The sequence below is a fragment of the Bacillus rossius genome, chromosome 1 (genome assembly GCF_032445375.1).
Source record: "Bacillus rossius redtenbacheri isolate Brsri chromosome 1, Brsri_v3, whole genome shotgun sequence".
NCBI lineage: Eukaryota > Metazoa > Arthropoda > Insecta > Phasmatodea > Bacillidae > Bacillus > Bacillus rossius.
Window position 1 is genome coordinate 264,452,693 of NC_086330.1, and position 15,882 is coordinate 264,468,574.

The 15,882-nt window shown below is 37.7% G+C and overlaps 1 protein-coding gene across 12 annotated transcripts in view; it reads left to right on the plus strand.

Moving 5' to 3' along the window:
• LOC134527552 (neuropathy target esterase sws) overlaps positions 1 to 15,882 on the plus strand; it is a 231,478-nt gene that overhangs the window by 76,098 nt on the left and 139,498 nt on the right. For 6 of the 12 annotated variants that reach the window (XM_063360331.1, XM_063360340.1, XM_063360339.1 and 3 more), the window contains exons 9-11: positions 12,321 to 12,426; positions 13,389 to 13,564; positions 15,162 to 15,380. In XM_063360331.1, coding sequence (XP_063216401.1) covers positions 12,321 to 12,426; positions 13,389 to 13,564; positions 15,162 to 15,380 — 501 coding nt within the window. Of the gene's footprint in view, positions 1 to 12,320; positions 12,427 to 13,388; positions 13,565 to 15,158; positions 15,381 to 15,882 lie in introns of all 12 variants that reach the window. The other 6 variants (XM_063360330.1, XM_063360338.1, XM_063360328.1 and 3 more) reach the window with 1 other exon arrangement.

Consider the following 15,882-nt stretch of genomic DNA (forward strand, 5'->3'; position numbering starts at 1 on the left):
AATGTCTAGTTAACCAAGAATTTGTTCTCTGGTAATTTCTGTGGAGGTACTTCATGAGTATGGCGGCTGAAATGTTCTCGTAATTATCTCCCCTTCGTCATTAGCCAGGCTTATCTCGTTTAAGACGAAACCGTGCTGAGAGTAGCATCCCTGGAGGTTGGCATACAGCATGACGTCCCAGGGAAGACTGCGTTATCACTTACGTTACATTAGAATTTTAATAGATTTGTCTCTCGGGTTATACGAAACCAATCGATCGTGCAGAATTAGTGCGAATGCTTGAGTGCCGATGGGAATATTTCTCGTTGTGGTAATTTCTATTCTACAATCCACGACTCCTCCAATCATCTTATCGTTCTGTTTAGACACATCAAACACAAAGAGAGGAGCCATATCTTTAAATTTCTCCGGATCGAGAAGTGGTGATGATTGACGACCGTAATATGAGTCTAGAAATTCCGCGTACATGTTATACACCAGCAGATAGCTATCATTAGGAAAATTACTATCCAGGTTTGTGTACGGATAGGATTCCGAATTAAAAAAAACTTTCACATTCTTAATGTCAACATGATCAAACTTTGATTTATCACCGGCGACGTTGTTTTGCCTACCCGTTTGAAATGCGACTATTATATATCTAGGCTTTTCCGTATTAAATGATGTTTTCACGGACCAATGTACCGATTGAGATTGCGGCAGGGCCGGATACGTTTCGAGGCTCCAGGATCGGAAAGCAATGTCTATGTTTTTTCCTTTTTCAACCATTTTAAGCAAACGAATCCTCTGTGCGGTAGAAACGGTTACATGAGGCATTAGCCAATCGATGCTCGTGAGTGTTAGTGTCACAGACAACGGTTGCGCTGCCGTGTCTAACACCGCGTTGTTCTGAGAGTTTGAAACAAGTAACACTAATTCTTGTCGAACGTTAACTAAAACGTGTTTATAATCTTCGAAAAATCCCATGAGACGACTCAAAGGCACGCATATTTAAAAATCGCCGTTTGCATTAATGGGTACACTATAGTCTTCAGTCAAGCCCCAGCCGGCCATCTTGGAAACGGCTTTTTCACTGGGCGTTAGAGAAAGATAGTTTTTAATCGTAGTGACTAATCTAACGTCGCGACATTCATCTATCTGTAAATTATTTACCTCGTACGCAATTCTGTTAAACATGTGTAAAATTCCATTTCTGACAATTTTTGCGTATGTAGCGGCCTGGCCATCCGGTTTGACGAATTTTCCGCGGATTCTTAACAGGCTTTTGCAAGGCAGACAATAAATATCAGAATTCTGGATTGCGATACGTATCTCAGAATTTAAATCATAAGGACCCGAAATGAATGGCCGGTAGCTATGTATTTCCGTTTTCGTGATATCATTTTCAAATTGAATTGGCTGGTCGACTTGGAGAATGCTGGAATCCATTTTGGAATATTTTGAATCCTAGTTTCTTGAGAAAGCGTATATTTTTACGTGTTAACCGCTTGGCGTCTCGCTGACTACTGGGTCTGCCTTCGAAACCGCCGGAGCCTTTATGAATGCCAAAGTAATTCACTCCCATATTTTTTTTAAATGCAGACGTAACGTTATTTCTTCGCCTCTAAAATCGATGAGCTTCCCGTTTTGGTCGACTATCCTCACAGACAACTCGTGTATTCGTTTAACGATCACCGGAACGTATATGACAGATTTAGGTACTTCGATGACCTTATAACCAGGCGGGACGCTGGGGTAAAACTTGTGTATGCTCAAGCTAGGTTGTCCGTTTAAATAGCTGGAGCCCACGATATTTGTATCTATACGTATGACCGATACAGGGAAAATATTGACCGGATGTGTTGACTCATGCATTCGACCTGCCACGTAAATTTTATGTTCAAAACCGAGCATTTTTCCGATCGTATCGCTTCCTGTAAAATTGATATCGTAATTACTATGCATATTACATTGCAATGTATTAGGGTTGCCTCTCAAAATAAATGTCGCATCGTGTGGTAACAGATCTCCAATGTAACTTTCCAAATCTGAAATTTCATAACTTCCGACGGGAAGAATAATTTGAGACACAGGACCATTGTTTTTCGAAAAACGGAATTTGTTGTTTTTTTCGTCAAACTAAAAAGTTAAAAATAAATATAGTTTAAAGAACTAAAAAAACATGCTTTTAAAGAATATCAAACTAAAAAGTTAAAAATAAATATAGTTTAAAAAACTAAAGAAACATGCTTTTAAAGATTATCAAACTAAAAAGTAAAAAATAATTTTAAAATTTAATTTATGACAATAGTATATAAGCAATACTAGTATAAATGAGAAAAAAGCATGGGGCGCTTAATATACAAAAAATATGGCACAAAGCGCCTCAAGCTATATTTTTGCTTCGATTTGTTAAGGCCTGAATACGTCTGTGATGTTGTGCATTTTGTTGCAACAATTTAGTCTGATTATTAGCGGTTGTCACGCTCTTTGCGATTCCGGCTGCGCCTCCGATCAAAGAACCGAGCGCTGCCAGAGCTGGAAATAGAAATGGTATAACACCGCCCTTTTTATCACGTTTATTTTTCTTATTTTTTTTCTTTGCGATTCTTATGCCGGCTCCTAGGTTACGCTTAACACTCATTATTTTACTTACGCTCCAAGCCGCGATCTTTTCACCTAGCTTAGTTTGAGGGTTCTGTGCAATTTGTTTAGCTTTAAGTGCTAAAATACGGTCCGCTTGATGTCTGTTCTCCAAATCGTTACTATTTGCGTATGAAATATCGTGTTCTTTGCACGCTCTATCTAATTGATTTTTGCCTGGGTCTCCGCGTGCTAAACGTTTTTCAAGTTTTGTACCGGGCCCACAGTACTGATAAGTTGGCAAATGTAGCTCGAAAGGTAATTTATTTATGGCAGAGTTAATAAGACATTTACCCTTCACCCTCCTTCCAGCACGACGCATATCAGCTTAATGACTTTGGAGGGTATAAATAAGACGGTTTTATACTTTTTACGCTTCAGTTGTAACGATGGAAGTAATCCCTCAACATGACAGTCTTCCGATCGAAATTATTCACGATGATTTTATAAGCAAACGGGAACAACGCCACGGACCGCTGTTGCCGAATACCATAAGATGTATAATTGCCGGACCTTCAAACAGCGGGAAAACATGTATTTTACTTTCGCTTATACAACATCCTAACGGAGTGCGTTTCGAGAATATTTATTTGTATAGCAAGAGCATAGAACAACCAAAATATAAACGTTTGGCGCAGGTATTGTCTCATGTTCAAGGTATTAAATTTTTTCTATTTCGTGAAAATGAAGAGGTAGTGCCGCCAAGCAAAGTGCTACCCAATTCGATTATAATTTTCGATGACATCGGGTGCGAAAAACAGGCAATAGTTCAACAGTATTTTTCCATGGGTCGACATTTATTGTGCGATTGTTTTTATTTAATTCAAAAGTATAGCCAAACCCGAAAACAGTTGGTTCGGGATAATGCTAATTTGATAATTTTATTTAAAATGGATCTTCTAAATCTTCATGTTTACCACGAGCACGCCACAACCGACATGTCATTCGATAAATTTAAAGATGCTTGTACTCGCTGTTGGAATAGCAATGATGGTTATGGTTTCCTAGTAATAGGTAAGGATTTTCCTCTACAAAAAGGTCGTTATCGCTGTGGCTTCGATCACTTCATAGTGTTACCTTCGTGAAGAATGAACTTGGGCATCTCCAAATTTGGGAGCGGCGGGAATAAACGTCGGCGACAGTCATGTCTGACTCTTACGGAAGATGGGCACTGTCAGGTTGGCGGGAAACGTTTGCACGGTGTAGGCGATCCACGTGACGCGGCAGATGCTGCCACAAAGAATTACGTAGATGTAGCTTCCGGTGCCACCGCACATGCAATTAGTACGATGGCGAATAATTTAGAAAAAGACTTTGGTCTACTAAAAAACAGTCTCTCATACGCACAGGATCTTAATAACAATTTGCTAATGTATCTACATCAGTTTGAAAAGAAGAGTATAGATGTTTTAGATAAAGTTCGCGGAAATTTACCCGAGAAGGAAGTTTTACAATTGAAAAATCTGGTATCTGTAAGTAGTGATGAGCTGAAAGTTATTTTTACGGATGTGAAGGATCTCGTTAGCTCGTCACGTGACTTGCAGAGAGGAATGGGAAGTTACTTGCGTCAGGCAGATAGCGATACGCGCGAGTCATTTGCCAAGATTCTAGAGCTGTTGAAGGCTCTGTCAAGTGGTGGTTGCAATAGGAACTTTAGCGAGCTAAAGAATCTTTTTCTGACTAAACACAACGAGGATTTATATATACACAAACAACACTTTGAAGCAATCAAAAATGCTTTGGTGTCTACAAACGAAAAACAATCTGATACGACTGCGTACCTAAGGCAGGTTGATGCCACGGATCGCGCGACGTTTACAGAGCTTTTAACACTCGTGGGCGAGCAACCGAAGCTTGTAAGTAAGGAAATAGTGTACGGTATGGAATTTCAAATTAATACTTTGATGAGTTCTGTACGCGAAGATACTGCTAAATTTATTAAGGAGTCTCTATCGAGTTTTGAGGCTAAAGTTGATAGTCTCGTTAGTGGAGCTAATTCATGTTCTCAGTTTCCACACATCGTTAATCAAAGCTTGAATGCAATGAGAAATCGTCTAGACCTATTGTATAAACTATTGGGAAGGAAGCTAGCGGACAGACCTGAAAACCAGCCGGCACAGTCACCATCTGTATCGCTTCCGGTTTTAAGAGGTCAGTCACTGAATTTGTCTGGTGTACCATCTGTATCGCTTCCGGTTTTAAGAGGTTCGTCGGTGAATTTGTCTGGTGTAAGACCATCTTCAAATCCGCTTCCGCATATTACCCTACCGGTTGAGCTTCCCATTATACCCACTACAGCTACTGAGCTTCAAAGGCATAATTAATGTATAAAAGCCTCTATTTACGCTGACATGAGTCAGTCATGGCTTCAGAAGCAAGAAAGCTCCATCACGTCATACAAAACGTTCGTGAAAAATATTTGCTGGCCAAACGCGCGCGCCTGGCGCGGGATGCAGTTAATGAACAGGTATTCAAACCAATCACATCGCGTCTCGAGAGTTCTTCTGCTGCTGCGGATAATTTATCGGCGGAGGTGAAAAAAGAATCCGCTACACCTATCGCTAAACCTGAGATTAAGACTTTCTCTAGCGAAGGTGAAGAAGATGGTGATGATGATGATGATTTACCACTGATTGTTCATTCCGGTAAACGCTCGGCTGCGTCACGTGAGCCGTTGGGTGAGGAAGCCCGGTCCTACCTAACCGCATTCAATTCTAAAATAAACGATACGACCTACGGAATTTACAAACGCAAGAATCGCTGGTTCTTGGGAAATACGGAAGTTTTTTTCCTTCCTAATAATTTACTTCGCATAGATGATGAACTAATACAACCTTCGCCGGGATTATATGAGCTATTGTTTTCGAAAGAACCTAAGGTATATTCAGAAGCTGCATTGCGTCAATACACACGCTTGCTGCGGTCTACTAGCGTGTGTTATAAGAGGAATGATGCGTCATCTAAACGTTATAAAAACACCGATCATGAAAAGTTCGGGCTCATTAAGGATCTTTGTCCTGTCATTGCTTCCCATGAAGGCAGTGGTTTAGTTGAAAAACTAGATTTAAATCGTCGAAAGGAATATGTTTACTGGAACTCGGTAAATGAATTATGTGATCGGCTTAGATTATTACTTGCATCGCAACAATCCGGGAACACGAGCCATTCCAATGAAGTGTTGGCCATACTAGAAGAACTCATTGAATCAGGCTACATTAAAAAAAATTAAGTAAAAAAAAAAAATGACTGCCAGACGCGGTATTGCGTTTGAACTTCACAAAAGCGCACGCAAAGTCTTTCCTCGGAGACGTGTAATCACTAAGGGTCTCGGCGATCTTTTACAGATCGATTTGGTGGAAATGCAACCTTATCACCGTGCGAATAAAGGATTCAGATATATATTGGTTGCGATTGATGTTTATTCCAAGCGGGCTTACGCGGTTCCGGTACTGAAAAAAACTGCGGAGCTTGTGGCTTTAGCTATGAAACGTATTCTAAAGGATTCTGGAGGTTTCACTCACGTGCACTCAGACCACGGTACCAAATTTTATAACAGAAGATTTCAGACATTGATGAAAGAACATGGAATCAACCATTATTCAACCAACAGCGTGCTGAAGGCCTCGGTAGTTGAACGTTTCATTAGAAGTATAAAATCGCTTTTGTTTACGGAAATGAGCGCTCAGGGAAACTATAAATGGCTACCGCTCTTACCAAAAGTTATGGAAATATACAACGGCAGATTTCATAGGACTATCGGTATGAGCCCCAACGAGGTGAAAGATAATTCTCTTCTTAAAACGGTTTACAATGTTGTGAAAAAAATAGATCACAGGCGACTTAAAGCTAGTGTCGGAGATCATGTACGTATCTCAAGAAATAAGGATTTATTTGCAAAAGGTTATTCCGTAAATTGGTCCCACGAGATTTTTAAGGTGATAAAAATACGCAACAGTTATCCTAGAACATACTAATTGTCTGATCTAGATGGAAATGAAATCAAGGTCGGTTATAATTCTCAAGAAATTCAAGTGACGAAGTATATAGACACTTATTTAATTAATAAAATCCACAAGCGACTTCCTACACGTCTTCTAGTCAGCTGGAAGGGATTCCCAGAATCAGTAAAAACATAGATTTCTAGAAGCGATCTGGAAGACTGATGGAGTGAACTTAGTATGCAGAAAATTGGTAATACGTGTAAAGAACTATGCGGTCATGGTAGACTGCTGTTAATGTTTAAAACTCGTTTTGTTTGGAAAAATAACGTACTATTTAATATAATTTTGTAGCAATGCGCTACTCGTAAAAAAAAAAACTGCTGTGTGAAAAAATAATATATACATACATACATACATACATACATACATACATACATTATAGTTGAACAGAAACATTTACGTAAACGAGACTATGGCAAAATATTATTATTAAAAGTTACTTTTACCTGGTATTAATCAAATGGCAGGTACAGGTAACTAACACACCAGGTAGACGTAATATTTTCCGAGACTATGGCAAAATATTATTATTATTACAAGTTACTTTTACCTGGTATTAATCAAATGGCAGGTACAGGTAACTAACACACCAGATAGACGTAATATTTTTTTTAAGTGTTGGGGAAAAAAATATATATTTTAACTTTGGAAGAAATTACATTTGTATACAGTTCTCTTTGGCTGCGGCGGCCGCCACTCCTCTGCGAGCGGACAGCTGCCAGTGTATGAGTCATTATTTAAATAAAAAAATTGACAATGGGGGACGAAGGGTTCGAAGCCGTCTTCGGTTGCAGCCGCCACCCCTCTGCGAGCGGCGTCCCATATGCGGACACCTGGCTGTCTGAGTCATTATTTATATAAAAAAAATTACACAGGGGGGGACGAACGAAAGGGCCGTTGGGAGTACGCGCCATCGTCGTCGTCTGCGCGGCTCCAACACCCCTTGGGAAAACATATATTTTAATTTTTTTTTTAAATATATAATGCCTATAAATGCACAATACCTTTTCTTTTAAATGACAAGTGACGTAATAAGCATACTTTTTTTTATCGATCCTATCGAAGTTGGCTCACAATCGATTAGTCAATCCCAATCTTGAGCCGGCAACCGGTGGCGCCATACATACTATAATATTTTTCACCTACTACACACCACCCCCCATCCTAGTTTTAATTCGCTGAAATACGTAAAGTATAATTTTTTTTATCATCACGCTATAAGCATAAGTAATGCCTATAGCTTTTTTTATTTCTTATTATTATTATAGACAGACATGCTACACACCAAATTAAGCATACTATAACTATACTGGTCTAGTACTATAAGAAAACATGGCTACACTTCAGTGTGTGTGTGTTTTTTTCCTTCAAAATTTGGCATCTACTACTACTACTACTACTACTACTACTACTACTACTACTACTATAGTCATAGAGTAGTGGCTGACGAAATAATACTTTCTTTTATATTCAAACTTGAGAGAAATGCAAAAAACAAAAACAATGACTATAAATGGGGAAGAAAAAAAAGATGGCGGCCTGGTATGCTGTGCTACAAGATGGCGGCCTGGTGTGCTATGCTACAAGACGGCAGCCTGGTATGCTGTACTACAAGATGGCGACTTTCAGCAATCGATTGTCATACATATATATATAATATTATTTAATTTTTTTTTTCCAAAGTTGGCTGTTCTGGTTACTTCCTAGCAGTCGAAATTATTATTATTTTTTTCCAATGTTGAAATAAACATGGCGGCCGGCCCGTTTTTTTTAAATTTCCCGCTTAGCACTATAAAAAAAATAAAACATGGCGGCCGACTAGCAGCCGACACTATACATATATTTGTTTTTTAATTTCCCGCCGTTTAAATTGGCCGACTAGCACTATAAAAAAATTAACATGGCGGCCGCATAGCAGCCGATGCGCCTCGTTTAAATTTACCGCTTAACACTATAAAAAATTAAAAATGGCGGCCGCCTGTTTTTAAATTTGCCGACTAGCACTATAAAAAATATATATATATACCTTCTCTTTAAAAAAAATAAATATTTTATAAGCATATATATACAACATCTGAAATTATTTTCTCCAATATGGTCTCGTGGTCCTGTGGTTAGCATGACGGACTAACGATCCAGAAACGAAGGTACGAATCCAACCGTCGCCACCCCTCACATTTTTATACTTGTAAAAATAATTCCGGCGCGCGACACTAGCGCTACCTACCTCCCTCATTTAGAAACATATACACACACCCCCTCACCCTCCATCCCCCCTCCGCAACGAACACACCCGAAGTTACCCGACGAGATATATCGATCCTACCGAAGTTGGCTCACGATCGATACACCCAACCACCCTCCACGTGACGTCACCAGCCCAGACAAGCACCTGTCATGAAAACACCTGTCAGAGAAACACCTGTCAGAAAAACACCTGTCAGAAAAACACCTGTCAGAAAAACACCTGTCAAAAAAACACCTGTCACACCTGCACCTGTCGGACAGGTGCACGACAGGTGCAGGTGCACCTGTCCCTGTCGCTTTGTTTACAGTGTCCCAGAACCGGCGTGCTCCCCCTACCCACACAAGTGTGCAGTGAAAGACTTGTCTCACCAGCTGGCAACTTTATGACTTGTAGAAGAGTCTCTACTGCCCAAAAATGTAGAGCAGTTTTTTTTCTCCACAAAAATTTTAATTAGTAGATGTGTAGTGTGTAACGTTGCAAGACCCCTGCCCTCTTTTAAACTGTTTTCATGCATGTAAACATTTCTTAATAAATCTCGCTAAGAATTTTTTTCCAGTTTTTATGTATTTTAGGGTTGATGTTTGCACTTGCTGTGTGTTTTAAGAATTTACTTTGTATTTTAACAGACATTTTTAATCTTTTCTATTTTTTATGTAATTGTTCACAAATAAGTCATTGTACTGGATTTGTGCTTGTTTTGGCTTACTTTTTCAGGTTTTTTCTAAATAAGTTTAATTTTGTCAAGTAATTTGTATTAGGATTACTGTATTTAACTTTCATTAATGTGTTACATAATTGTCTGATAATCACTTATTTAGGGTTTTCAAGAAAGCTTTTAAAATTTGTTTACTAATTATATTTGTCTAACATAGTGTATGAATGTTTTCTATAATACTTATTTTGATTTTAATATGGTACTATAGTGATATGTTATGTTTTTATTCAGAACGGGCTCTTGCATAATGTTCTAGAACAATGGACTTGGTGTGGGATGTATTAGAAAGAGACAGGTATATGAGACCTATGAGTGCGAGTGAGATAGAAACGGTGATTCCCCACCAAGTGAGAGACAGAAACGATATCTCTTCGGAGCGTGGGAAACCAAGGTCAAACATTTTTGATAAAATTAAGAAAGGACAGAGAATGGGAAGTCTCTGTCTGTGTATGGAAAATGGTTTTCAGTGCTTATGTTGTGTACTGTTATTGGCTTGTGATTTGAATTGTGTGTGAGTGTGTGATTGGTCAGTGAGGTCATGTGACTTCTCCTTCCTGTGTGATGAAGAAGGTGGCATGACTTCACCAGTGGTCTGTCGATCGCTGCACCAGGAGCGTGCGTTCGGTAGCTTCTCACCAAATATGTAAGAATTTTGAGGAGGATAAATTGAACATCGGTAGCTAGAGCCGAAGACAGTAAATTAATCATTTGTTGTTTTGGAAGTTTTTGGATATTTTTAACTAGAAATTGCGGCTGCCGACGTCGGCGTCTGGCTCGTGGCGAAATCCATTTTCGCTGGGTGCGGCCATGTTTGAGGCGGCACTGATTTTGTGTACTTACAGTAAAATGTTACTGAAGGACTTGACCTACGTTATTTTTAGTAAATTCTCATCGCCCGAGCTGCGAGAAATTCTCGACAGGCGGATGTACGAGTTGAATGAGTGAGAAAAATTTTGAAAGTGATTGGATTCGTCTGTGCAGCATTCTATTTTGAAAAATAAAACAAAAACTACAATTGGCGCTTAACATCTCTTTTTTTATATTTTTTAAATATAACGAACAGTTATAAGTGATGTGACAGACTTTTTATTTAAATATAATTAATTTAAAAAATTGAAAAATCTTGAAATTTTGAATGCTTAAAGATTTTCTAATTCTACATAAATGCTAGTGATGGGTCGAGACTCGAAAAATCGAGCGAGTCGAGTCGAGCCGGCGAAACTAAACTCGACTCGAAAACCGAGTTGCTTAAGATCGTGTCCTCGAGTCTCGTCAAAGTTTAGTTTTTGGCTCGACTATAATGTTGCACAATTTCCAATAGTGAAGGTAGGTACTTATCCGAAACCATGCACTTTAAAATAAAATATAATGTATTATTTAGGCCTACCTAGTGGAAAACCTCTGATCCAACACTGAAAACCTTGAAAACGAAGTCAGAAGATTATTTATTTTTGATCGTGTGTAACCGCAAACAGTGTATCCCATCCTTCAATATGCACTTAATATTTATAACTGCAACAAAATACCTTTATTTAACTATAACGGAATTTAAAAAATGTTCTCTAGATTCAGTCATGAACAAGACCACGTTAATATTTGGGCAGCTTTGGAAGTAAAAAATATTTACTACTAAACAATAGATAGCCGCCATTTTAACTCCGGGCCAATGGCCTACGTAAGTCATCATACAGCCAGGGAATGTTGCCACTTTGGCAAATTGATATCAACAATAATTGAAATCTCCAACCAGTTTTCCATGGCCGAACGGAAAATTGAGGCTGCTGAAGTTTATGTTTACACTTGAGTTTGCTTCGCCGGCGTCGTATTAATCATAAACGGTTTAGTATTAGTGGAATAGATATGTTTGTACGGCCTGGGACGTCAAAAAGTGACGAATAGAAATCAAAAGCAGAGATATGGGAATTTTTTGAAAAATTTGATCATCAGACAGCTAAATGCAAGTGCTGCAAAAAATACAAGACTCAGTCATCATCAAATTCACGTCTGATTCGTCACTTGGATGTGCATTTTCACTTAAAGCGTCAGTATGAAGATTAAAAAAAAATACAAAAATCAAAATGTGTAGGGAAACCAATAATTCAAAGTTTTCATATTTAATTACATATATTATATTGAGAAATATTTAACTTATATTTATTTCGCTCATCATTCTGCCACTTGAACCTCGCTAAGTTTGACTCATCTCAACAAATTTCCATGAGTTCGGCTCGAGTTCGACTCGAAGACAAATTTCTATGAGTTCGACTCGAGCTCGACTCGAAGATAAATTTCTTTGTTTAACTCGAACTCGACTCAATGCTGAAATAGGGTGACTCGACCCATCACTAATAAATGCTATCATATCACTAATTTAATATGTATATGATATGTTGGATATAGTGCGATAAATACATGTTTTTATGGAATTACAGTTATCCCAGTCTTATTATTTGAATTCAATACTCATATTCGAGAATTCGAGAATAATTTAGTATTCATGCTCTAATTCGATTTAAACTAAAAAAAAATGTATTCGCACAGGCATAAATATAACTTTTTTTTTATAAAGTGTAGCATCATATATAAACTGGAAAATTTATCCGACTTAAAAACATTTTGTTAATAGTTATAAATAAAATATTTTATGTATAATTTTTTAATTGTATGTGCTTCATATATGACAGTATTGAAAGAACTTAAGGACTTTCTTTAGTTGCAGTGATTTTTTTTGTAGGGAGTTACACGAAGGAAAATCAGTCCTTTTGCGGGATCTCCTGTGAAAAACAAGCCAAGGGACCTGTTTTCATTTAAAGATGAATTTTCGAATAATTCTGGAACAGGTAAGATACATTAAATATTTTACTGAACTCTTTGAATTTGTTGTTCCTTGGGTTTTGATTTGCCACTATTCTGATCTTGTTCCATCATAGAAAAAGAAAAACCTTTTGTTTAGATATTCATAATTTTTGAACATGTAAGTGGTCATAAGTAGGGGTGCATGAGTAGCAAATTTTAATGTCAAGTCAAGTACTGCGAAAAATAAAGTATTTTCGAGTCAAGTAGTTAGCATAAATTTTTTATTATTTTCCTCTTTACCATATAACAAGGAATAGTGGCACAAAAGTACATATTGTACATAGTATCTCATGAAGGTTTTCACTCACTATCATTGTGCTAACTGCATAATAGCCTACAGTTCCTACATTCAGTATTTATATTTACAAAGTAATTTTACAACTACATGTATATATGTTAGTAAGCTATCTGAATTATTACCAAAAAAAATTGTAAACAACTAGTACCTATTAATCAAAAATAGAATAAACTAATTAAAATTACATATTTTATGAAGCATAACTACGAGGGTAGCTGAGCCTCCGGCAAATCACTAACCTGAAACATGATTATAACTTTGGGGGTAGAAAAAAAAGAAATGGTAGCACACTATCCTGAGGTACCCGAGACCTAGTCTCCTACCTATACAGGTAGGGTAGGGAAAGATTCACGAACTGAAAGAAAACATAATTAAACAATTCAGACACCGATTTATTATTCACCACATACTTAAAGTTCACAAATAAATAATCTCTAATAAATTAATAACAAACAAAATAACAAAAACATTAACGTGATGTTGGCCGCCCCACAATTCAACATTTCAAGTTATCTAGTTACATTGCAGTTAAAGACTTAGAATTTAGAATGTTAATTTAGAACATTTAATATAAACAATTTTTCACACAAACACTGTCATTTTATTCCTATTTATATTATTCAAGTTTTGTTTGAACGGTGCTTGCAGATGGCTACTCAGGCGTTTCGCCCACGGAGCAAGCAGAGCCTCAGCTGCCGTTTGAGGTGTCGCAGCCCGGGGGCCCGCTCATGTCTCGCCGCCACCGTGCCGGGCTGGAGAGCAAGCTGCCATCCTCGCAGCCCGACATGCTTTCTGACTTCGACCACCACTTGCCTTCCCCGCAGGTCCGTTCCCCCGTGGCATACAGCAGCGTAGATGTAGGGTCTGATCCGGCTGACCGTTGTGCCGGCATCAGGACGACGCTGGTTAGATCCTTGGTCTAGGCATCCTGGCTTTGGTTTTCCATGAGATTCCAAAATCACTATGCATGCTGGGATGAGAGAGAGCATGCTAATGTAGTTTTTCCTCCCTCTCTTTGCTACCATTCTGTCAATGAATGTTGTCCCCCCTCCCCTGCCCAAATGACCACATCGATCACTGGATTCTAAACTTTTACTTTTTATATGCCCAATTTCTGAACAATGGTGTTAATTTTGCAGTGGCAAAAAACTACATTTTTATTCATATCTGCCACTTCGTGTTTTAAAAGAGGTCGTGTAAATCGCTCATTCTGATGAAAGTGGCACCAGAAAAGCTCTCATAAATATCGCTAAACCAGAAAGAAGCCAGTGAAAGTGTTCACTATGCTGTCTTTTGATTAAATTTAACATTGACAAAATATTTTTCACCAGTAACGTAAGACACCCTCTTTAAATAACTTCTTAAAATAGAATTTCTGTGAAGTTATTTAAAACAGGGTGTCCACATTCTGGAGAGTTAGGAGCAAGTCAGGGAAATTGGAAAGTTAAGGGAAAGTCAGGGTGATTAGGTGTTTTCTTGGAAAGGTCATGTGAATTCCCTCCATGATAATTAGTGACAAGATTACTTAGTGAATTGTGATAAAACTAAAATAACACCGCAAAGCATGTCAATAAACCATATAACATCACAAAGCAACAAAATGCATTAAAAATCATGATGCTAATCAGCACTTTCAATTAAAACTTATCTCTAATGAAAAATACTTAATCTTTTGAACATTTAATTCAATGAAAGTAATTTATTTAGCTTGTAGTTTATGCAAAGAAATTGGAAAAAGTAAACTTCTTTTGAATATTGCAATGTTAATTAGTTACTAGTTTTTACACTTCAACATTAGTACATTTTTCAAATGCAAATCTACTTATATTTATTTTATTTGTGGCGAATAGTTAGACATGCTTGTTATTACAAATCATTATGTTATAAAAGTGCATCATGTACTAATACAAATTATATTGTTTGGAGAAATTAGTGTCATGGAACATTTAAGTGTTATATTTGGTCTACACATCAATATTTCCAGTATATTTCAATATTTTCAGGTGGAAATTATTTTTAAAATACTTTTAAATTGTAAAATTTAAACTGCAAGGTTATATGAATAGTACATTTAATTAAAGTGAGTTTGATTTTGTGATTGACTGTGTGATAGCAAAAAGTCTAAAAAAAACAGTGTAAGCGTGAATGCACTTATTTTATTAAATTTTAATTCAAGTATTGTGTGTGTGTGTATATATATATAATATATGTATATATTGTGTCATTATTTACTTAATACAATATTTAAGACAGTGGATGTATATTAGTTTACCTCCAACACCTAATGAATCTGACATACTGACATGTAACAGCCTACTTTTTCTTTTGTGTATACTAGTTTGAAACTACTATGTTGTACTCCTGGCGACATGTTGGCGGGTGTTGGCGGGTGTTGGCTGGGACCTGGTGCGTGTGCAGCAGGCACCGCCGGACCTGCAGGCGGGCCTGACGGGCGCCAAGAAGCGCGGGTCCGGCAGCGCCGGCGCGGAGGCCGTGGACGAGCAGACGCTCGTGCAGACGGCGACAGAGGCGTTCGTGCGGGAGCTGGGGCTGGAGGACGACACGGTGCTGCGGGACGGCAAGGTGGAGATACGGGAGGTGCCGGCCGGGACCTACCTCATGAAGGAGGAGTCTCACAAGGTGACTTCCTGGTAACTGAAGCACCCAAGAAAAGTCATCAAATGTAGAGATGGTCACTGTAACCTTTGAAAAATAGTCTTCATATCCCAAAAAAATGTTTAATGGTAAAAATACATAGTGTTAAATATTCAAAAATATAGTAATGTTTCTTAATTTTTTCTAGTTTTCTTTTAAGTTTAATGTGATGTTAAAAGAAAAGAAAGATTTGTACTTCATGCACTTTTAAAAGCCATGCAACACACAATTTGGCAATATTGCATTTCAGAAACGAATCAAGGCCTTTAGTGCAGTGTGGATAGCACTTGTTGAATTGTGATTTGTGTATAAATTGAATGTTTGTGAACTTAGAATTTATTAATGTTTTAAAATATTTATCTTAAAGGTATTCTCAACTAAGAAAATTTATTTAAAAAAATCCTTTTTTTTTAAAATTTGTTTATATATATTTTTAATAAGAAAAATTCTGAAATTTGGGGTTTTCTCCTGACTAGCTGCAGTATTT